Consider the following 23,870-nt stretch of genomic DNA (forward strand, 5'->3'; position numbering starts at 1 on the left):
TGTCAAAAATAAAGTAAAATGAAGGGGGGAAGAAAGGAAGCATATAAAACAAAATAATTGCCACAATATAAAAGCCTCGTGTAGGTGCCATAAAGAGCGATCAGATTGAAAGCTGCTGATATAGCTGAATCCATAAAAGTGTGCTCTAACTTGTTTATTACATGCTGGGGCGTACTGGTACCATGGCCCAGATTAATGGAGCACGAGGAGAAGACAGACAGGGCCCAAGTGGTTGCCTCATGGCATAGCCAGGTAAGCAGGGACCTCGGAGTTTAAAAATATGAGGCTGCCCCAGGGCCTTGGGCTGGCTTGTTGGCTTTAAGAGGGTGGAGGGGAGACTGGCACCCCCCAAGACCCATGCAGCAGCCTGCGGGGCCCGAGGGGAGGGACCGACTGTGGCTGGGGACGCTGGACCCCGCGAAGGAGGGCCTGGGGGTTTAGGGAGACCTGCTTCAAAACCTTGGTTGGCCCCCGGTGACCCGAGCTAAGCTGGTCTGGGGTGAGTGCTGAGTACCTGGCACATAATAGGTGCTCAATAAACAACTGTCCTTCCTCCTGGGGATTTGCCTGCTTGTGCTTGGGGACACCTGGGGCAAACCAGAGCAAGGAGGACGGGCATCTCCCACCTGAGTGCCTGCCGTGGACAGCCTGGGGCAGGAGGGAGCACAGGGGCTCCCCACACATCGGCTAAGCTGGATCCTGCTGCCCCAGGATGATTTTGGTCACGGGCACCAGGGATCCATTCTCCCAGAGTCACCTCATTGAATCTTCCCAACTGTACTGTGCCACAGGTATCGATTTACAGATGAGGAAACTGAGGCTCAGGAACCACGTGACTCACCTGGGCCACAGGGGAAGTGCAGGGAGGGTGAGCTGCTCCCCTCCTGGGCAGGTTCCAGCTGCCATGAGCCAGGAACCGAACTGTCCTATCCAGCACAGGGCCACAAACCACAGGTGGCTGTGAGCTCTTGAAATGTGACCGGTGCCCCTTTGATTTAATGGGATTTAATTTTGAATAATCTGCATTTAATTTAAAAAGGTCCCCAAATTAGTTATTATAATACTTTTAAGTATGTATGAAACAGCCTGGCACACGGCTCCCTTTCCAGCTATAAATTTTCCGAAATCTAAATACAGATCATGTGTTTCAGATGAAAATGGGGATGCGCTGCAAGTGTAAAATAGACATGGATCTCAAAGATTTAGTAAGAAAAAAAAAACCCAGTGGAAAATATCTCATTCATGTTTTCCTGTATTGATTGTATGTTAAAACAGTGTATTTTACTTAAAATAAAACCTATTAATAAAATCAATCTCACCTATTTCTTATCCCATTAAAAAAAAATTAGGCCATTGGAGAATTTTAAGTTACTGGTGTGGCCCACATTATGTTTCCATTGGGCAGTGCAGCTCTGTCCCCCGGGTGTGGGGCCACTACCCAGCTATGGACTTTTCAAGAGCTGTGACAGTCCATGTGAGTGACCAGGGTTACACCTGGGCAGGGGTAACACCCAGGGTCACTGGCCTTGCCCTCTCCCCCATTTCTGAAGAGCACGGGCATCCCAGGAGGGCTGAGAAGCTGAGCTGCTCTGAGCAGAGGAGGGATGAAGGGGTGAGAGGGGAGAGCAGAGGGAGGGGTGAGGCTCAGGTGAGATAAATGAGGGGAGCTGGAGCCAGTGGTGGGCGAAGCGGCAATTGCTCCTAGTACATTGGCTGGTAGGCAGGCAGGCTGGGGATTTGTGTCAGTGACAGGAACAGGGTTTTGAAGCAGTCACTTGTGGAAAGAGAAATTAGCTGAAAATCAGCTGCTTCTGCTCTCAATCCAACACAAATCACTGCGTGAGAGCAGGAGGTGAGGCGCGACTGGGGTGGGAGAAACACAACTGGGGGAGGCTTGGTAGACGTAGGGGTCCAGAGGGGCCCTGCCTGCCTCTCTTGGGCCAGCTGGAGCGTTGGGGGCGTTCACAGGAACAGAGAGTGAATGATCCCCACAGTCGGCCAGGAGAATAGCTAGTTTAACTCCCCTGAGGAGGAGGTTGGGTGCTGGGGGAGGAACACAGAACAGGAGGCTCCAACCTCTGGTCTCAGGGTAAACTGAGTCAGCCACGAAGATGCCTGGCTTTGACTCAGACCATGAACTTTGCCTCTTACCACGTGACCGAATTCCATTAGACCCCAGGTATTCTGATCCCTGGAAAATACATTTCCCTCAGGCGATTCAATTCCTTTTCCCATAGAAACAGCAGCCCTAGATCACGGGCTGGGCCCCAGGCTGGGGCTAGCCCGTGACCTGGCACAGGTCAATGTCAGAGGTTACTCCGGTGACCCTCACAGATCAGCACGCAGAATGGAACTCTCCTCCCTGTACCCAGGTCTCTTTCTAGGCAGCATGGAGCCTGGGGTTGGGGAAGGAGATAACTGCAGAAATGGAAAGTGGTTCTGCAGGCACTCAGAAGGCCCAGGAGTGGGGAGGGAAGGGGTTGGGAAATATTCTGGGCTTTCCGGGCACCGGCACACAGAGGCTGGGATCGGAGGAAGGACACAGGAAGGCTCCGTGCTGGCGGGCGCCCCCATCTTGCTGCTGGCAGAGGCGTCCTGGAGCAACCGTGAATGATAAATGAGACTGGGTTTAGAAGCAGGGGTGGCACAGATGTGGAGAGACGTCAACATCTGGTTCCCCCAGCTTGTGCGGTTTGCTCAGCTGTCGGGAAGCTCTGGCCTCATCCCACACCCTCTGTGATTCCCGGGCTTGATCACCCCACCCACCTTCTCAGTCCCAGGGATGGAGCCAGGAGGGAGGGGCCGGCCTGGCCGAGGAGAACCAGGCTGGGGGGGACATCCCCAGAATCCCCATCCTTGCTCAGTCTCCGCCGGACAAACGCCTCTTTGCAAAAGGAAACTTTTAATTTGCTACTCTCTGTGCTCTGCCACTGCAGAGAGGCTTTGCCTCTCTTCCAGGGTGCTGGGCGGACGGACGGAGAGGCACTTTTAGGCAGGAATGTGGGCAGCAGCCGGCCTATGTTCCCATCAGTGAGGACGGCCTGGCTCCGAGGAGAAGCAGCACTTTTTCTGTGCCAGCTGAGTACAGGCAGTTAGTGTATTTGTTTGAAAATGAGCTTCCCACCTCCTGGCAGACTCTCCCCGCCTGCACCTGAGCCCCAGGGGTGGCTGTAGGCCATGCTCGCACATTCTCTCCTACGTGCCGCACCCTCCCTGGGCCTCCAGTGGCCCTGCTCACAACCACGCTAGGTGTCCCCTCTCCGGAGGCAGGATTTCAGACTTGTCGTGGGAATGGGGTCCCGCATGCATCCCGTCCTTGCCTCTGCTCTGACACTCCACTCCCAGCTGGGTCTCCCCCTCTGGAGGGCTCTTCCCCTGCACTCCCCCTAACCCCCGCCACCAGCACCATTCGGTCTTCCCTATGACCCCCTGGAGGCCCATTCCCAGGATTTACTGCCAGCTCCTCGGTCGCCCCAGGCCCTGACGCTCGCTTACTCTCCACGGCGACAGTGATGGGCTGGCTGGTCTTGTTGTCCCCGTTTTTGTCATTAACCGCCTGCACATAGTACCGGCCTGCGTCCGGGGCCACCGTGGACAGGATGACAAGAGTGTTCTCCAGGGTGATCGCTCTGGGAAGAGAAACAGGACTCGTGACAGGGGCCCGAGGGCCTCTCGGCATCCGGGGACGGGAGTGGGGACATGCAGCTGGTGGCCCCCACAGCCCCTCCTCCGGCCCACCTCTCAGAGCCCGGACTGAGAGCCACCTCTCAGAGCCAGCGCTGGGGAATCAGACCCCAATACAGCCCATGCCCAGGGGTCCCAGACCGCCGTCCACATGAGGCTTCACTGCCCCAAGGTCTGGGCTACGGGCCTGGCCCACAGGGTCCCGTGGGATTCTGCCCTTCCCCCATCACAGCAGACACACCCGGAGCATCTGGACACTTGAAAGTAGGCCCCAGAATGAAGGAAGGAATGAAGGAATGGGCAATGACAACAAAGTTAGAAATAGGACCATTCCAGAATCGGTGCCTCAACCTAATCCTAAATTTGTTCAGGTCGATTCAAAGGCCACAGGTTGCCAGTAACATAGACTTTTGGGGTTCACCTCTACCTCAAGCTCCCTCTGAAGCTAGTCAACAGTGGATGGGCTGGGCTGGATGAGAGGGAAAAAGGAGGCCGGCCGGGATGTGGGGTGCTGACACGGGCCGTTTGCTCCCAATCTGGTTCCCTCTGCTGGGGTCCCATCATGTAGCCGCTCAACACCCAGGTTTGCAGGCGGGAAAAAAGGGGTGTCCAGGCGGGGAGCTGGGGACCCCATTCGATGGGGGTAAAACAGCGTAAAACATTCTCCTGATGACAAACAAAACCATTAGTTTGTCAAGTCTGTCTCTGGATTTTAATGTGACGTGCCCGAGACAGCTGTTAAATATCCTTAATGTTAGTTTAACAAGGACAAATCCAGTTGAATTCTTTTCAAATTTTCCCATTAGGTGAATGTTACAGAGTTTTAAACAGGCTTTCCAATAAACAGCCCTGCTAATGCCTCCCCAGTCTGCTCTTTCCCAGCCAGGCTGGGCTGGTGCGCCCTCTTTCCTGGTTTTGGGGGTTTGTCTGCAGTTTGGGGGAGTTCTCAGCATTGTGCTGGGAGGTAGGAAGGCAAAGCTCTCCTGCCCCGATTCTTCGGCACCCTAATGATGCCCATTTCTTTTTTCTGTTGAGCTCTTGTAACCCCCAGCTGATGAGGTGACAGGAGGTGGGACAGAGGAGGGTAAAATATTTAAAAAGCACCAAATGGGACAGGGATGGTGACCGTTTCCACACCTGGGAGTCTCCTGCAGGGACCCTTGTCCCTAGTGTCGCTTTGGGGTGAGCCAGGCTGGGGCAAACGGGGAACTGGTAATCGGAGCCCCGGCCCCAGCCTCTAAGGCGTGCACACCCTCCTCCTTGCTGGGCCTCAGTCCCCTCATCTGTGCAAGGGGTGGAAGCAGACGCTTGTGAGGGTTCCTTCCAGCCCCTAGGCCGAGGAGTTCTGATTCCTGTCACTGCTGCTGCCCTGCCAGCATTTGGCCGGAGGCTGCCCTTCCCTCTCACACAGCCAGCCACGCCCATTGCCAAGGCACATGGGAGCAGGCTGAAGGAGGCTGAAGGAGGCCTCGGTAGTGGCCTCACGGGGCACGGCCCAGTCCCCCTCTCCAGTTCCCCTGTCAGTCCTGCGCCCCACGTTGGCCTCCAGAGAAGAGGCTTCCACTTCCAGTCCGTTCTCTCCTTGACCAGGAAGCCTCTCTGCCCCATTCTCTCCTTTTAGCTACATTCTATCTATATTACCAGCGATCCTTCGAGGTCGATGGTTCTCAACCAGGAGTGGTTTTGCTCTCCAGGGGACAACTGGCAATGGCTCAGGGTGCTACTAGCAACTAGTGGTCGAGGTCAGGGATGCTTCTAAGCTCCTACAAGGCACCGAGAGCCCATAAATTATTGGGCCCCAAATGTCGAGTGTGCTGTGGCTGAGACATCCTAAGAGGGGTGGCGTACTGAGGTGGCATACTTGGTCTCAGTTTCAGGCGCCCCTTCCACAGAGTTCCGTAGGGGCTGGGAAGTCAGGGCCCCCTTCCCCAGGCCCCCGTGCATCCAGGAGGGGCAGTGTGGCTGAGCTAATGGAGCATGGAGGGAGGGATGAGCAGCGTTTCTAGGCTGGGACCCTAAGAAGCCCCCTGCACAATCCCACGTTCTTGCCACCCCTCTGTCAGAGCACGGCAACTGGGAAGCCCAGTGTCGATGACAGCAGAGTGACCACCATCCAGGGTCCCCAAATGACTGTGGAGCGGAGTCCCTCCCATCTCTCGCCCGTGGTGGGACTTTAAAACAGCAAGAACTAAACATCTATGGTGCTGAGTGCTTGGGTTTGGGGTCTGCCTGTTACTGCAGCGAGCACTGCCTCAGCAAGCACTAGCTGGAAGCTCTTTGGACCGGGACCCACAGGGCCTGGGTTCGAGTTCCGAGTGTGGAGCGGTACAGGAGGCAGAGAGACTGGGAAGGGCTAATGGCCTTTTGACTGTCTTCCCTTTGCCCTTGGCGGGCAGCTAAGGAAAGTCCCTGGGCTAATGGCCCTCTGCCAGATGACCAGTCCCTTCATAGATGGTCCTGGAATGACCTTCTGTTTGTGGCACTCAGGAGGGCCTGCTGTACCCAGATGAACCCACACTGAAAGAAGCTGGTGGAATTCCTGTGGGGCACGGGTGGAAGGGTCAGCTCTCGGGTAGGGGCTGGGTTCTATTTTCAATTTGGTTTGAAAATTTGGTTTCAATTTACTCTGGTTTCAATTCACTAGGTCTTTCCCACCCCCCACCTTCCATCCACTACTCCTATTCAGCCAGCCTTTTTTTTCTCAGCTCCGTGGGGGCCCAATTGATAATTTAATTAAGAAGAAAATAAATCATCCTAGAAGCTGCCCAAAGCCCCCAGCGTGTTAGAAACCTCGTCTCCCTTTCATCAATGAGCACCAGGGAATGGATGAGGACTCGCTAATCCCCGTCTGTGCCCCGGCAGTGAGCGCAGCCCTCTGTACATGGCAGGCCCTCAGCACCCCGCACGGCCCTCTGGCATCAGCGTTCATCAGATGCGTATCTCTGGCAAACAGACACCAGAGAGTGTGCTACCTGGGACCTTTCCTTTCAGTTATGAATAGTAATCCGCTGTAATTGCTGAGATAAAATCACCAGCCTGTGCCACCATGTGTTTGGGAGGAGTGCTGGAGGGGGTGGGAAGGTGGTGGGTGTGACCATGTGTGCGCACGCTGAGACTGTTCTGTCGTGGTGCCAGAGGCTGTTGGGAATGAAAAGGGGTGAGGACAGAAGCCAGGCGAGAGAGCGTGAGGTGGGCCGGGGGTGGGGAAGGGAGGGTGGGAGAGAGGATGGACACGGGCTTTCCTCTAGTACAGCCAATGTAGGAGAAGACGGCCCATGTGCCCCCTCCCGCCTCTGTGCCACACATTGCTGTCCCACTGAGGTGTCTGGATGAGGCCTCAGAATCCTTCTCAATACAGCATTCCAGGCAGTCACTCCCACTCGACGGGCCTGCAGGATGCCATCACTGATACATCTAGGACATGCGAGACAACCTTACTAAAGGGAACGTGAACTCACCTGTCTTAGCACCTGTACAATTCAACCTTACACTCTATGTTAATGGTCAGCCAGGCCCTGCTGGTTTACTGAACCTTGATTAGGTCTATGGGAGAACACTCCCACTCACACGGCTCAGGTCCACCTGTTAGCCTGGGGCTCTATTCTAATTCTTCATCTGCTCTGTAGCTACACCCTTTGCTGTGTCACTTTGCAGGTCCTCTTACTCAAGAGGCGGAGTCAGTTCTACCATGTGATGTGCTTTGGCCAATGAGATATGAGCAGAGGCTCGAGAAGTCTGTTTCTGCTTTCTCTCTTGCTCCTCTGCGGTTGCCAGGAGAAGAAGCTAGGGCTAGCTGGCTGGAGGGTGAGACATGTGGAGCAGAGCTGAGTCACCCAGTCATTCACTGGTCAAGAGCCAGCCCATTCCAGACAAGAGCGAGCCCAGCCAAGATCACCAATCTGCAGATTCATGATGACAAATAAACGCTTTTTGTTTCAGGTCACTGGGATCATTTGTTACACAGCATTATCATATCTGTCAGTAACTGACACATTCCAGGACAGTGGTTCTCCACTGTGGCTGCACATTAGAACCACTGGGGACCTTTTAAAAATCGTGGTGCCAAGGTATATACACTCCATTTCATGAAGTCAGAATATATGTGGAGTAAGATCTAAAGATCAATATATTTTAAATTGTCCCAAATGATTTCAACAGGTTGCCAGGCTGAGAATCTCTATACCAGGACCAATTCTCTCCAAGTGCCATCACTTTATCTTCCCTGCCCCATGTTTTTGTACTCTTCCTATATAATTTCCATGTAAGACAGAATGAAGGACCCCGACTCTGGAGTTGGCAAGCCTGGAACCAGCTGTGTGAGACTTGGCAGTGTAGTTAAACTCTGGGGAGCTTCACTTTACTGTCTGTGAAATGGGGATAAAACCAGCTGCCTCATAGGCTTGTTAGGAGGGTCACTTAGTCAAAAAGTATTTTTAGAGCATGCACTCTGGGGATCGAGAAGGGAACGAAAAACAGCATCTCTTCCTGGGAGGAGTGTGTCTCTCCTGGAGGAGAAAGTGATGTGTGGAGTGTGTTTAATCCAGGCTGAGAACACAGCAGGCATCCCATAAACGACAGCCACTGAGATTATTATTATGCTTCTCTCACTAGACTTCTTGGTCCCCAAAGGCAAGAACTGCCTATTTTGGCTCCAGCTTCCTACAGAGACCAGGACGGCTCCACCCACAGTCGACCTGCACTGAAGAGACCAAGACAAGGGTGGTCTTTCTTCTTTTTTGGGAGAGGGGAGCATTGGAGGGAAACTAAAAGGGAAAGCCTGGGCTGGCTCCAGACCCTGAGGGGGGATCAGGAGGGCCGGGTGTGTCCCAGGAGGAAATGCTTTGCCCCTCGCCCTCTGCGGAGGTGCTGACTCCATTGCTCCTGCCCACAAACCAGGCTGTCACAACCGACGCCTTGGGCCACACAGAGGGGTTTTGTTAGGGCTGAAAGGGCCGTGTGTTCTCTCCTGACGGGCCCCCCCTGGCCTCACCTTCTACCCGCAGCCAAAACACACACAGTCTGCGCACACTATGGACACCCAGCCACACCCACACACCGGAAACACCCAGGGGCCACCCACCCTGCCGGGGACATGCCAGCACCCTCCCACGGCCCCCTGGTCTTGCTGGCCTGAGCCCTGGGTCTGTAACCACAGTGATGGCACTTCCGTCTGTGCCTGTTTGTGTTTCTTAAGTGCTCTGGGAGGCAGACTTCTTTTCTAGCTGAGAATGGAGCCAATGCCCTGGGATTCCCCAGGAAGGCGACCAAGCTCTCCTGGCTCCCAATCTTCGCACGCACATTCCCAGAAAGGCCCCTCGTAAACCAAACTTCTGTCATCTGGGAGGTCCCCAGGATGTCTATATCCCAAAAGAGCTGAAAGAAACTTCCGCGAGAAGGGCCCTGCTCAGCAGTTTGGGGGCTTTTTCTGGCCCCAAACCTCCTGTCTCAGGCCAAGCCCCCCTCCCCCGCTCCCCTGTCCCCCAGAGCAGGGTGCTCACATGCGGCTGCTGGGCGGGATCTTGCGGCCGTCCCGGAACCAAGTCACCTGGGGCCGGGGGAAGCTGGCGATACGCGGGGCACGGATGACGGCGGCCTCTCCATGGGAGACACTCTGGCGCTTCTCACCCTCCTCAAAGCTCCCCATGTCTGCGGAGGGAAAGAGCACACGCCGGGATCAGGGGCCGAGGCCAGTGGCTGAGACTGCCCAGCTCCTGGGGTGGGAGTAGTGGCAGGAGAGGGAAGATACAGGCATGATTACCATGGGGAGGGGGACACCACACCCAGACCGCCCCTCGTGACCCCACTGCCCCATCTAACTATGATATGCCCTGCGTTGTGCTTTTGGGGTTCTCATCCATTTAGACCCACAAAACAACGGATTCATCCAACTACCATGAGAGGCTGGTCATTATTTCACACCTTACTGCCCACATGGGCTCAGAGAGGGTCAATGATTTGTCCAAGGACACATGGCTGGGGAGGGGCAGAGTCGGGATTTGAACTCAGATCTCAGAGTCTGGAGTCAGGCAGAGCGGTCCTTCCAGCCCTGCCCTACAGTGCAGCAGGGGTTTAGGTGTGAGGTGAAGGGGCGAGTCTTGGGGGCCACGTTCCCACACCCTTGGTGGGAGGGGACGGTGGGCGCACAGAGAGGGTTGGGTCTTGGATGCTTATACACAGGTGTGGAGATGATTTCTCTCCTAGGCCTTGGGGGTGAGGCTGCAGGGATATATGAATATAAACACCACGAAAATAAACACCACGCTGCCCTTTTAAAACTGTGATCCCTGGCAGATAAGGAGGGAGATCCTTATCCCGGCTGTGACACTGTGTCAGCCAGGAGGGGGAACGGAGAGCAGGTAGGAACACTTCTGGTTGCCCACCTGCCTGCTGGCATCAGGCCGGGGAATGACTGTAATAGCAGAACCTGGGATTTGGGGCGTGGGACGGGGTGTTTGTGCTGATGTGCACAACTCTTGACTATTAATGTACAAATATACATCCTTGCTACTCAAACTGAGGTCCATGGGTCAGCAGCATGGGTACCACCGGGGCACCTATTAGAAATGCATCGTCTCAGGCCCCACCCTGACCTGCTGAATCAGACTCTGCGTTTTAACAAGACCCCCAGGGAAGTGTATACATAGTCAAGCCTGAGAAGCACTGTTTGTCCCCAAACTGGCTGCATGCCAGTGAGAATCACCCAAAGAGTTAAAACATGCTGATGCCGGCGTCTCAGCCCAAACTTCAGATTTCATTGGCGGTGGGTGTGGGCTGGCCATCAGAATTCTCGTGTGCAGTGAGGTTCAGACAGCTGAATGCTTCACTTTGTTTCCCGGTTGCCCACCATCCCTTCCCTAACCAAGGGGCCACGTCCTAAGCCACCTGGTGTCTGATCCCTTGAATACCATTTCCCCTTCTCCCTCTCTCTTTACAGGAGAGGGAGACGTCCCCCAACCTGACTGCACCTCAGAATCCCCTGAGGGGCCTTTACTATTCCCAGAGGTAAGAACCTTTGGGGGTAGGTAGGACCCATTTATCAGTGTTTCTAAAGCTACTCAGGTAGTTCCAACACGAGCTGAGTTTGAGAACTACTGTGTGGGCGCAGGCCAGCGTTCTTACACTCTGGCAGGTCTCAGAATCCCCTGGGAACGTGGTGAGCCCACAGCTTTGCTCCCACTCTTCCCCACTCCCCAGGACACAGAATGGCCCTGTTTCACCACCCCCAGGTCTCTGAGTTCTTGACTCACTCTCTGGGGATTCTGCTGCATGCCAAAGTTTGAGAACCACTGGCCCCCGCTCCCCAAAGCCCTGGGCTTGAGTCTCTTCTCGCCTCAGCTAATCGTTTTGACCTCAATCTCTCTGCGAAGACTCTCACATCTGCTCTGGCACTTTCCTGAGCTCCAACTCCCAACACTCAATTTCCAACAGAAAATGTTGGGCATTTCTTATCTCCTTGCCAGGCCCTCTCTTACATCTGTTCATAGCTCTCCACCCTAGCCACGCCTGCCCAGATCACCTAGGCTCAACACCTTGGAGCCTTTTGTGGTACTTCCCTTCGTTTTCCCCCACAAAGTCCCGCGGCTCTTCCTCTGGAATATCGCTCGCATTTACCAAGGCCCTCGTCTTCTTCCAGGTCCCACCAACAAGCTAAGCTGGCCCCATTACTCTGGCTGCATTAATCCCCCACATGGTCTCCATCGGAACCCCCCTACCCTCCCACCCCAGCCATTTTCCACACTGTTCCTGATTAATTTCTCTGACATTTTACCTGCTTGCTTAGAACCTTTGGGATTTCTTCATTGTCCCAGGAAAGTCTAAATTCCCTTGCCTGGATTCAAGGTCCCTCCCTAATCTGACCCCAACCAACCTTTCCTGCCTTAATGCCCACACCCCGTTAAGTGTTCCTCCTGCCATGTCGAATTACATCCCGCTTCTCACTTCAGGCCACTGGAGTGCCACCCGAAAAAGCCATGATTCACCAAGGCACCACGATTCAACAGCATCCTGGAGGGATCTAGACAATTAAGTGTCTCAAGAAATAAAATCTGCTGTTGGCATCCTTGTTCTAAATTTGGCAGGCAGTGAATGTCACAGTAGGGGCTTTGGAGTTATTGAGACTCGAGTTCAAATCTGACTTCTGTTACCTATTAGGCATGGCCTTGGGCAAAATTCTGAGTCTGCTGAGCTTTAATCTTCTCTTCTGTAACATGGAGTTAAGAAGAGTACCTTCCTCATAGGTTACAGTCAGGATTACATGAGATAATAGATACATGTGTCGGGCTGTATCTTGCCAAAGACGGCTGCACCAATACTGATCTTCCATCCAACATACTCTTCTTACAAATAAATATGCTGGAAGTGATGCTATATGACTTTCAAGGCTAGGTCATCAAAAGGATACACCGTATACCTGGACCTCTCTCTCTCTGCAGACACTCCTATGGAATGCAGTCTCCATATTATAAGGAAGCCCATTCTGTCCCACACGGACATGGGAATGGCCCAGGTGGGGAGGACCTGAGGTTGCCCAGAGGACACCAGCATCAACAACGGACAGGTGAATGCACACGGGTGCCCTCAGGTGCCCTCAGCCCCTGGCTTCTGAGTCTTCCAGCTGAGACCTCAGACATCACAGAGCAGAGACAAGCCATCCCTACTGTGCTCTGTCCAGATTCAAGACTCACAGAATTGGTGAGCAGAAGAAATGATTGCTTATACACCATTTGGGGTAAGTTGTTATGCAGCCATAGAAATTGGAAGAGTATCTTAAAGTGCTAAAAGTGCTATCTAATATTTGTAGTAGCAAAATATTGGAATCCTCTACATTTTTCACAGTTTAAACACCAACCTCTTTAGCAACGATCACCCCACGGCATCCAAGTAGAATTCAAGAGTAAAGATGCGTTAAGCACTGACCGACTGGGTGTCAGGTTTCTTTCTAGGTGGACTTCACATGCATTGTCCCATTTAATCCTCTCCTAAGGAGAGGCTCAACTTTAATAAATACACATTTTTTAGTTGTTTATTAATTGCTATTACTTGGCTCTGCCCGTTAAAAAAATTGCATCAATAAATCACATTGATTTCAGTTCTTACAATAATTTTATCTATTTAAGAAACTTTTCCCAGAACTCCGAAGATATATTTGAACAATTTAAAGCAATTTCATGGTAACAGTGTTTCTTTCTCCTCTCTCTAGTTTTATTAGCTCCATTTTGTCAGTGAGGAAATTAAAGCTCATGGAGATAGAGTGGCTTATCCAGGGTTAAGCAGTTAGAGCAGGGCAGGGCCAGTGTTCAAACCACCCCCCTCCCCGTGTGTCCTCTCTGCCTCTTTCAGGACTCATACCCTGCGTTACAATTCTTCATGTACATTCTTTGGCTCTCTCTACTACACTGGGAGCTTCAAGAGGCAGTTATAGTCAGCTGTACTCAGGAGCAAATCCCTACGAGACACCTGGTCCCCTGCTTGGCACACAGTGGGTTCTCTCTGAAGTCCCCCAATGCCATCATGCAACAACTCTCTATTGAGCCCCTATGTGGGAGGCAGGCCCTGTGGTGGTTCTGAAGAAAGGTCTGGTCCCTGCCCTCACGGAGCTTCTAGTCTGGTCAGGGAGACAGGCTTACGCAAGTCAACCCACAGACCTTCGTGACATAGTGTGACAACTGTTAGGGAGACGGAACGGGCAGCAGTAGACTGGGAGGTGGGATGAGGCTTCTTTGAAGCAGAGACATACATAAAGAGCAGGTGTGAGCAAGTGTGTGTGTGCGTGCGTGCACGTGCAGGTGTGTCGGTGATGGTCCAGAGGGACGACAGGGTGTGAAGGCTGGGAGGTAGGACAGAAGCGTTAGTTAGCAGAAATAGAAGAATGCCAACAAGGCAGCATCCTGGGTTTGTTCGGTGGATGGATGGATGTTTGGATGGATGAATGGACAGCGGATAAGTGGAGGGAAGGAAGGAGGAATGGAGGATGAATGATTGCATGCATGTATGTATGTATGCATGTATGTACATATGTATGTGTGTATGTATAGTTGGATGAGTAGAGGAATGGATCGATGGAAGGAAGGAAGAAGGGAAGGAAGGAAGGAAGAAGGGAAGGAAGGAAGAAGGGAAGGAAGGAAGGAAGAAGGGAAGGAAGGAAGGAAGGAAGGAAGGAAGGAAGGAAGGAAGGAAGAATGAAGGGATGGAGGCATAGATGATTGTATACATGTATGTAGGGTGGGACGGAGGGATGAAGGCAGGGCACAGCTGGCCTGGTCCAAGTTTTGCAACTGATGCTCTCCCCCACCTTTCTATCCCACCATCTCCCCACCTCACCGTGGCTCTCACGCCCCCAGTGCCCTCCCATTCTCTCCACTTCACTTTGTCAAATGGGCTTCCTGGGTCCACTCAGGAAGCCCCCTGCCTCTGCGCATGGGCCCAGGGCACAGCCACGCATGCACTGAAGAACAGCAGCAAGGGGCTATTAGAGGGTGTCCACTCAGGCTACAGTGCAGGAGAAAGGCTAGAGGAAAGGAGGGCCACACGCTGACAGGGGCTGGGATCCAGGATCTCCTAGGATAGCCCACTCACACGGAGGCAGAAACAGGTGACGTTTACTCCACGTCCTCTCCGAGGCACATGCCATGTTATGCTTCACGGTACTGATCCAGCTTTCCCAACCAATTGCCCCACAGCAAAGAAGAGTGGGCCTGGGGCACAGCTGGACGTGGCCTAACCATCATTCCTAATGCCTTTGTTATAACTTAAAAGGTCTTGTAAAGTATGCATTCCACTTCAGAATATATCCATTGCTTTTACATATTTTTAAAACAGTTTCTACCATGAAATATGTCATGCACACAAAAGAGCGAATGTAATTATATATATAGTTTAAAGAAGAATAGAATGAACACTCACGCACCCAGCACCCAGCTTAAGGACTAGAACTCTAACAAATCTTGTTCCCTCCCCCTCGACTTCTCTCCCAGTCACATCCCCTCCCTTTCCAGAGACAACTGTCATCCTGAATGTCATTGCTTGTTTTTCTTCTTCCAGTTTCACCACATATAGGTGCATCCTTAAACAATTTAAGGTTAATTTAGTCTGGTTCTAAGCCCTTAATCACACTTAGGATTATTTTGTATTTTGTCTACTATGATTTGCTTTATCTATGCAACATTTTTTTTTTTTTTTTTTTTTTTTTTTAGCTCCCTCTATGTCCCTGCACTTGGTTTAGTCATTTTCACAGCTGTCTGGACACCCATGTATTGAGATTGCACAGCACTGCTGCAGTCTTTTACTGTGTCTTACTGTCCTGCTAAGAACCCTCTCGTGTGGACCTTCTAGCACACGCGGCTAAGAGAATCTCCAGAGCATGGGCCTAAAGGTGGAATTGCTGGGTTGCAGGGTGGGCACATGATGATTTTTTGAGATGATGCCAAACTGTTTTCCAACTCTGCACCAATTTACCAATTCACACTCCCACCAGCAGAGATGGCAGTTTCTGCCTATGCTTGGTCTTGCTAGACTCTGCCTTTTGCCAATCTGGTGGGCAATCTGTGGTTTTGTTTACTATGAAAACAATGCTTCTGCCTCCAATCAGATGGCATCCATGACTTCCACTGCATTCTGAATAACATCCAAAGTGCCAACCACACCTTAGAATGCCGCTGTCTGTCCCCAGTACCCCACCTTCTCAGCACCATCTCCTTCTGCTGTTCACTTCTGTCCCTCTGCTCCAGCCACCCTGGCCTCAGACACCCACATCCACCCCAGGGCCTTTGCACTTGCTGTTCCCTATCCTGGAAAGACCTTACCCCTCTGTCTGTGTGGCCTACCCCTCACTTCCTTTGAGATTCTGCTCCGTATCACCTCCTCACACGGCCTCCCTCAGCCAACATTTCAAATCAGTCCCCTGCCCCATCTTCTAGCCTTCTCACCTGGTTTCATGTTTCCGTATATCACTTTATTTTTCTTCATAGGCCTTCTATAGTCTATATTCTATTATATATTCTCCTTTCCACTTTTGTTGTCCCCACTACTTTCTTTTCCCTTTCAAGGGACATGTCTTGGTTTTGTCTCGTGTCCTCAGTGCCTAGAACAGAGCTTGGCACACAGTGGGGGTACAGCCACAGTCGTTTCACGAGTAAATTAAACACTCAGGTAAAATGGGTGCTCCAGAAAGACACAGGAAGTCCTCCTGAACCACCGCACAGCCCCCAAATAGTCTACATTCAATACTCACACTCGGATTAAGAGTTAAGAAAAACAAGCAGCTTGGTGGCATTTTGGGTATCAGCCCCAGCCCACGTGACCATGGGCTTGAGGCCCTCCAGTCCTATTTTGTACAGGGAGTGGGGGTAGAATGGGAGGCAGGCCGGGCTCCCCATGGGGCAGGGTGGGCTTGGTTCTGGGGCTGGGGCTCCAAGTGTGTGCCAACTGCCAGCCAGGTGAGGGCTCGGGTCGGGGTCGGGCTGTGGCCCAGGTGACGAGAGCCCAGAGGAAGCCCCAGGATCCGGATGGGAACAACCGGTGGCCTGAGGGAAACCGTCAACTGGAAAGCTCTCCCCACCCTCTCAGCCATTCAGCCCACTTGTCGCAGGCCAGGCCAGAAATTTACGGCGACTTTACAAACACAAAGAAGACTCGGGATGGGGACAGGAAGGGAGCTGGGGAGGAAGCTGATGTTTTATTGACTTCCCCTTAATTGCTGTAATTAAAAACATGTAAAGAATCTTTTTGTAATGACTTTGCCATTATCATTAGTTGTTAGCACAGCTGCCTTATTAATTTCTCATTAGAACGTAATTCCCGGTGCCTCCCTGGGAAAGGGGTGTGAACCAGGGGTGCGGCCGGCTTGGTCTGATCCCTGGAAAGAGACCCAAGGGCAGCAGTCATGGGCACTGGCTGCTTGGCATCCCAGGACCCTGGCAGGCGGAAACTGCCGAGGAGAGACTGAAGCACTTGGAGAGGCGGCCATACCCCACCTCGCGCCAGAACCTGTCTGACTGGAAGAGACAGACGGACAGACAGACAGATGGAGGCAGTCTGCGGGGCACAAAGCTGGGAGAGCCCTAGGACTGGGAAAGGGTGAGTGAGGGGAAAGAGCTAAGGAGGCTCCCACTCCCCAGGTCTCACCAGCGCGCGGTGAGTCCCTGAGAGGGAGCGCCTCCTTAAGTTTTGCATGCTCCGTGCTTCACTTGTCTCCCCCTGGCTCCAGCCCTGGCCAGAAGCAGGGGTGGCTAGGGACGTGCCTCGGAAGGTAGACAGAGTGAGAAAGGGTGTGGATGTTTATTCCAGGATGGCTTCCCTGGTGGGCCTTGCAGAGAAAGTCTGCTCATCCCTGAGGATTCTCCAGGATGGGTGCTGTCTCTGGTTCTCATGCACCGATTGACTAACACTTATGACAGCCCCACTGGGTAGGCACTAATATTAGCATTCTTTTTAGGAAGTGAAGGCACAGAGAAGCTAAGTAACTTGCCCAAGGTCACACTGCGAGGGAGAGGTGAGCTGGGATTTGAATCTGGGGCTCACGGCTGAGTCTATGGCTACAGTCTACCGCTGATGGTAGTGAGGCAGGAGAAGGTGGAACAGAAATACTGGCTGTGAGAACACGGATTGTCCTCTGACCTTTCTGTGCCTCAGTTTCCCCATCTTGAACATCCCTGGAAGGTGTGTTGGGGGGTGGGGAGGGGGGCTGGATTTCGAGTTCTTCATGTCCCATAGCTAGAGAGAGAGTCCCCTGGGCTGAGACAATTGTGTCGAGCAAGGGAGGGGACCAGGGAGGTGTGTGTCCCACCGTGGCCACCAGAGCTGAGCGAAAGCTTCATTAACTTGTCAGGATGAGTATTTTCCTCAGCTGTCAGGCAGGAGTTCCTAGATCCCCTAACCCTTTGGCTTTACGGCCCAAAGGGCTGCAAATAGTGGTTTCCATTTTGTGCTGCTGTGGAGGAAAGGCCGTAAGACCTGCAAGGTGGGCGGGTGCAGTGTGAGGGGTCAGTTCTCAGTGCCATGGGACCTGGCGGTCGGGAACGCAGGGACCTGGGCTCCCCTCCCCTCACCCCGTCCCCCACCTTCGGCTCCTTCAAGGTGTCCCCTGTCTCTGTGGGGCCTGGAACTGCATTTGCATAGCCAGCAGCAGCGCCATGTAGCCTGGTGGCCGCCTAGTGACAACTGTGGTTATGACCATGTCCAGAGTGCCTGGAGCCCAGGGTGACAAGTGGCTCTGAGAGGGCAGAGGGAACAGGGCAGGAATCCCGCTGTGAGAGGTGGCAGAGGGGCAGGGGTTTGGGGGTCCGGATGTCACAGGAGAATGCCAGCTTACTGCTCTGTTTGTCAGGACAGGCTTTGCCAGAAGCCATTGCATTCTACATCCCGTTTTTCCCTTCCTTAAATGATAACACAGAACATTAATTGTAGCAACAAGTTTCCACTGATTGAAGGTATATTATTTGCGGGCACTGGGTAGGTGCGTTGCCACTTATGAGCTCAAGGGATTCTCTGGGCAAGCCCAGGAGGTAGGTATTATCAGATACATTTTATGGATGAGCAACCTGCGCTGAGTGAGGCTCAGAGAGGGTCAGTCACTTCCCTGGGGTCACACAGAGATCAAGAGCAGAGCCAGGATTCGAATGTGGTCTGTCTGGCACCAAAGTCCATGTTCTGCATTAAGCCAAACTGCCTGTCATGGTGAGGGGCACCCCACAGCCTGCCAACACCGTAAGGTACCTGCCACCCCTTTCCCCTCACACGGGATCTCGGCAATGGCAGAGTCTCAAAGCTCCCTCATGGGTTTGGACCAGGCCCCTGCACGTCACCACCACCTGGGGTCATCTCTGCCAGCATCACCTGGGGTGATCCAGGACCCATAGAACCTGCAGTGTGGAGAGGGGGAGCTCAGGATTACCCCAGCCCTGGGGGTCTGTACCTGGGCAGAAGGTTACGGTGTCAGGCAGTTTGAGTCCCTGCTATCTGCTTCTCACCCCACTCTCAGGCTGGGAGCCCAGGTAGGTCTAAGCGCTTCTCTGTACGTACGCAGGAAATTCCAGGTGCCCCTGGGTCCTTATGAAATGCCTCTGCCCATTATCGGTGCACCTTGCCTGTTTCTCTGCACCTGGGTCTCATCACAACCCATCTCTTGGCTTGGGGGCAGGAGGATACCTGTGGGTCTGGGAATAGGGCCCGGGCACGCGTCTGGCAGCACACCCATTGTGTGTTTATGTGTACGTGAGAAGGAGCACGCATATTGTGGGGGGCCAGGGGGAGGAGTCCTGGGCTCCTGGGTCCCTATCACAGCTAAGGAAGACGTATTTCAGCCACATGGACACTGGGTTCTCTTCTTTTCTCTTTCTGATCAGCAGAGCCAGCCCAGGGAAGACTGTCACCTCAGGGGCTCTCAACTCCAGAAAGTTCCTATTGTCTCCTACGAGCCACGGACTTGGAACAGACATTCCCCACAACAGTCTGGACTGATTGGTGTCCTGGATGGCACTTCCAACTGCACATACATGCACACAGACACACACGTACATATTCTCACCAGCACACAGGTGAGCAAAGAGGCAGACCAATCCAGACCCATATTTGTACACACACATGTGTGAACCCACACCAGTGCACCTACATTTGCATGGACGTGCATGCACACGCAGTGTCTCTGGGGGCTGCCCCACAGCTGCCCGGGCCCCGCTGGACTCTGGGCACTGGTTAAATGAAGCTCCACAGGAGTCTTCCAGCCCAGACAGCAGCCCTGATCCATCATTTTAATTCAGGGCTTTTCTGCTCCTTGGAGTAAGTCGAGTCGCCTTTAGCGCTGATTTATGGGGACAAGCCGTCCTGCACTTCTGATTACAGCTGTTTTCCATAATTATTATAAACACTCTTTGGCTCACTTGAGGTTTCTTATTAGATTTCTCTTTCTATTTCTCTCCAAGTAGAAAGCTTTCTCCTGCGCTAAGTCAGAGGCAAGCCCCTGGGGGCTCTGGATGAGTGGTTGTCCTTTTAAAAAATTTTCAGAGCTCACTAGGGCTTTTTCCACATGCTCATGTCTCACTGTGCAACCGTGGACCTCTCCCCCTGGAACACCCAAAATGAAACAGCCCGTATGAGGCTCATTTCTAGCACAGAGCAGCTATTTAGGAAGGGGGGAAACTGAGTCACAGGGGAGCGTGACGACTGGTGCTCTGGGGCCCTGGGCCGTGAGACGCCCTTGGGTTCTTCTGAAGCTGCCTTCTCTCTTCCACATGAGGTAGCGCTTCTGGGGATTGGTGGCACTGGGGAGAAGGCTGTTACCCTCAAAGGCTCAGCGAGGGCCTCTCACTTTACCCTCTGCCCACCTGGCCCTTCCAGGAGCCTGACTTGTCATCTCCTCTCTCCCTTTTAGAGTTATGTGGTACCCACCGTGAGGCATCTCCCCGTGCCCTCCGAAGATCGTGGGGACCCCCACACTGTTAGTGCTCCACTAACAGTGGAGGATGGAAAAATTAAGGTCATGGGGGCCCCTGGAAAGTCGACCAAGAAGAGTGTCATAGCTAGAAAGGTTCAGGTTGGCTGTTAGGAACCACCCCGCCCCCAAGTGTGAGGCCAACCCCAGAGGAGGCCCTCAAAGCAGGTGATGGAGCTTCCTTTTGAAAAACAAAGCAGCTAGTCACATTTGTTTGAAAAACAAAGCAGCTAGTCACATTTCAAGAGTGCTGACCTCAGAGCCAGCAGATGTGTGTGTGTGTCACTTATCAGCTGTGGAACCCTGAGAGCTGCTGCCACCTCTCTGGGCCTTGGTTCCATTAACTGCAGAAGGGGGGCCCTGGCCCAGATAAGTGGGAAGGGCCATGAACAGCACCCAGTGAGCACAGAAGGAGCGTGGCTGCTGGGTAAGGACCTGCAGACGCTCTCTGGCTTCGCCCACCCTGCCCGCAGTCACCCGTGTACTCACAGGCCACCTGGACCTCCGTTTGCCGCTGCAGCAGGGCGCCCATCCGGTTACGCACGATGCAGCGGTAGAAGCCAGCGTGGGTGCGGTCCAGGCTGGTGATCATGTACCTGGGGGCAGATGAAACAGCCAGTGAACAAGTCAGGCAGCTGCAGGGAAGCACAGGTCAGGCTGGGGTCAGAGGGCAGAGGTCGCCATGTCACCCTCTTCCTGAATGAAGAGCACCCGGGAACTCTTGACTCTGGCCATGTCATGGGGTCACAGAAAGGTCCTTATCAACAGGAGAGTCCCTCCCAAAGGCAAGGAGGCTTTCGCTGAGTTGCCCAGGAAGTAGCCTGCACTTTCCCATGGACGGGAGGTACTGTGCCGAGCCCTGGACCCTGGCTGTGACCAGGCCTACCAGGGCTGTGTTGGGGCCGTTGGAGGCTGCTGTCCTCCCCTGCCTGTGATTTGCAAGACTGAGAAAGGTGGGGGCATTTTATGTCCTCCAGGCATGGGACTGTGCTGCGATAGTCACCGAAATGGATGGAGGTGACAGAAACAGGGACATTTACATGCTTTCCCAAATGCTTTGCATTGTTCCATCCTGAAAGTGATAGACAGCTCCATGGCAGCTCTGTGGAGGGAAAAGGCAGAGCCTTCTGAGCAGGACACGTTGCCTTTCCATACGTGGGGGCCCTGGGGCCAGGTGCACACACGTGAGGGGTCCCTTGGGAGCCCACTCCAGCAGTCGGCCCACATAGCATCAGAGTCTGGTGTTGGGCGAGAGCAGGAGTGTGGTGAGCTCACCTGGCTGAGAGGCAGGGAGGACGCCAGGCTGGGTCAGTGCCAGGAGCTTTTGGCAGCGAGACATGGGCAGGGGGTACCCTCTGGTGTGGAGGGGCTAGTTCCCCTGGAATGCTCTCTGGCACCATCTTTCCTATCCCTGGGGAATGAACAGCCCAGCACAGACCTCAGTGAATCAAGGGGTTTGTGCCGAGGGTATCTCCCCAGTCCTTGGGTGTCCTAGGGTTTGCCCAGCTGATTCAGTGGACAAGCTCATTGCCACCTGCTCCTGGGCTTTGCTAACCCTGGGACAGAGCAACCTAACTCCCAGGAGTTGCCAAGTTTTCTTTGACACGAGTTCTGGCCAGGGCCCACCATCACCATCACCATCACCATCACCATCACCATCACCATCACCATCACCATCACCATCACCATCACCGCCACCATCGTCATCATCGCACAGTGATGACGTTGTATTTTTCATACATGTCTTCATTTCACACAGCATTTCCCAGATGGTTGGATAGCATGGACCAGTAACACTTAAAAAAATGGGGGTTGACATAAGATTGTCATCCTTTTACTTTGCCAAGTAAGATCATTAAAACCAGCCACCCGAAAAGCAAACGGAAAAACAATCAAGGAACAAAACACACACATGCGGGCGCGCGCACACACACACACACACACAAACAAAGATAGTATGAAAAAGTGCCAGTCAGGGAGACAAAAATAAATAGGAATGGTCAGCATTTTATTTATAAAAGGACACTTCTGAGATCACACAAAAAAGAAACGTAACCTCAGCATAAAAGCCTTTTCAACAAATTTTATGCAAAGCCCACTACACTAGCTTCACTTTCCTCATTTTAAGTGGGCCAGTACCAACGGTTGTGGGTCTGCATTTTGAGAGCCTTTCATTTAATCTCCCCTAGTCCTATGGGAGGGGACCCCCATAGGGTCCCCTTTTATGAGCACCCCCATTTTCGAGGTGGGGAAATCGAGGTTCAGAAATATGTCATCATTGACCTGTGGTGTCACAAGTAGCAGGAGGCAGGACCAGGGTCCCACACAGCCTTTCTGAGTCCAAGCCCTGCTGCTGACTAGTTCAACACGGATATCATAGCTCAAAGGGCCCACCTTCCATCCTGGGACTACACAAGCCCCACCTCACAGGTGAGCACGTGACGAGCTGCCTCTGGCTCTGCAGCATCATCCAGAACCTTCTGGCTGCCCAAGCCTTTTATCTCTGCCACCGGCTGCGGCGCTTATCTGTCCGGCGTTACTGTGCACAGTGTGATGATGGGGAGATAGCGGGCACCCCGGCTCTGGCAAATTTCCCGTCCTCCTCCCACCATCCTCAAACCCGTCACAGGCTCTTCCTGTGGGAAGAGGCTCTGCCCCATGTCTCCCGTGGGGAGGGTAGACAGCTTTAGGGAAACTACTTGGGCCTCGAAAGCGATGTCGTGACCTGAGAGGGAAGCTGGAGAGAGAGACTGGCTAGAAAAGCCATCTATTTTTGGAAATGGAACCAGACATTATTTAAAAGCGCCAGCAAGAGGAAAATGGACAGACATGGCCAACAAACTCACAAAAAGATGGTCAGCGTCTGTCACAATGAAATAAAGCCCAATCAAAACCATGCTGACATGTCAGATTGCCGAAGATTGTCACACACAATCACACCCAGTGTTGGCAAGAGCGAGGGGAGAGGAGTCGTACCCTCAGGTCGGCTGGTGGAAATGTAAATTGGTCTAGTCCTTGGGGCAAAAATCTGTCAAAATAAGAATATGCAAACCTTTTGACCTACAGGTTGCACTCTTGGGAGCTGGCCTTTTAGATATACTTGCAAAAATGTGGCAAAAAATAGGTACAAGGATGTTCTCCACAGCATTGCTTGGAGAGATAAACAAAACTGGAAACAACCTACACGACCGACCGTCAAAAATGGGATTGGATCATTTGATGAGGTGTCGCTGCAGACTGAACGAGGAACCTGTATGGGATGAGATAGAATGGTCTCCAAGACGCACAAAACATGGAAAGGAAGCTGGGGAAGAAGAACGAATCTGAAAATAAAACCACGAGGCAATAAGAAGCTAAACAATAATTAGAATTCGTGGACCAACAAAAATAAAAGTCCAAGAATAGTGTAAACGGTATGATACCCTGTGGGTAAACTGAACTAGCGTACATATTTGCACACCTATAATCACATACACTCTGACGAGTACATATAATTTTTTCAAGATGGATCCTCCAGAACATTATCTCCCTTTTGGGAGAGGTATCGGGGGTGGGGAGGGAGGGAAATGTCTACTTTTTGATTTTGTGCCTTTCTGTGCCATCGGAATTTTCTTTATCAGGTACATATATCGCTTTTATTTTAAAAATAAAGTTAAAAAAGTGCAACTTTGAGCATATAATTTAAGTATACATTATAAAAAAGACACCAGGGACTTACTGGGTCAAGGTTTGTTTGCTGATATCAGTGATTTGTGGTGAA

The 23,870-nt window shown here is 52.7% G+C and overlaps 1 protein-coding gene across 1 annotated transcript in view; it reads right to left on the reverse strand.

Moving 5' to 3' along the window:
• The window catches only part of SDK2 (sidekick cell adhesion molecule 2), a 251,570-nt gene that overhangs the window by 85,851 nt on the left and 141,849 nt on the right, over nucleotides 1-23,870 (reverse strand). The window contains exons 3-5 of the mRNA XM_033091048.1: nucleotides 20,600-20,706; nucleotides 9,183-9,330; nucleotides 3,496-3,629 (exon numbers count right to left, since the gene is read on the reverse strand). Of these exons, the coding sequence (XP_032946939.1) occupies nucleotides 3,496-3,629; nucleotides 9,183-9,330; nucleotides 20,600-20,706 (389 nt within the window). The remainder of the gene's footprint in view (nucleotides 1-3,495; nucleotides 3,630-9,182; nucleotides 9,331-20,599; nucleotides 20,707-23,870) is intronic.

Source organism: Rhinolophus ferrumequinum, chromosome 21 (genome assembly GCF_004115265.2).
Source record: "Rhinolophus ferrumequinum isolate MPI-CBG mRhiFer1 chromosome 21, mRhiFer1_v1.p, whole genome shotgun sequence".
NCBI classification, from domain to species: Eukaryota; Metazoa; Chordata; class Mammalia; order Chiroptera; family Rhinolophidae; genus Rhinolophus; species Rhinolophus ferrumequinum.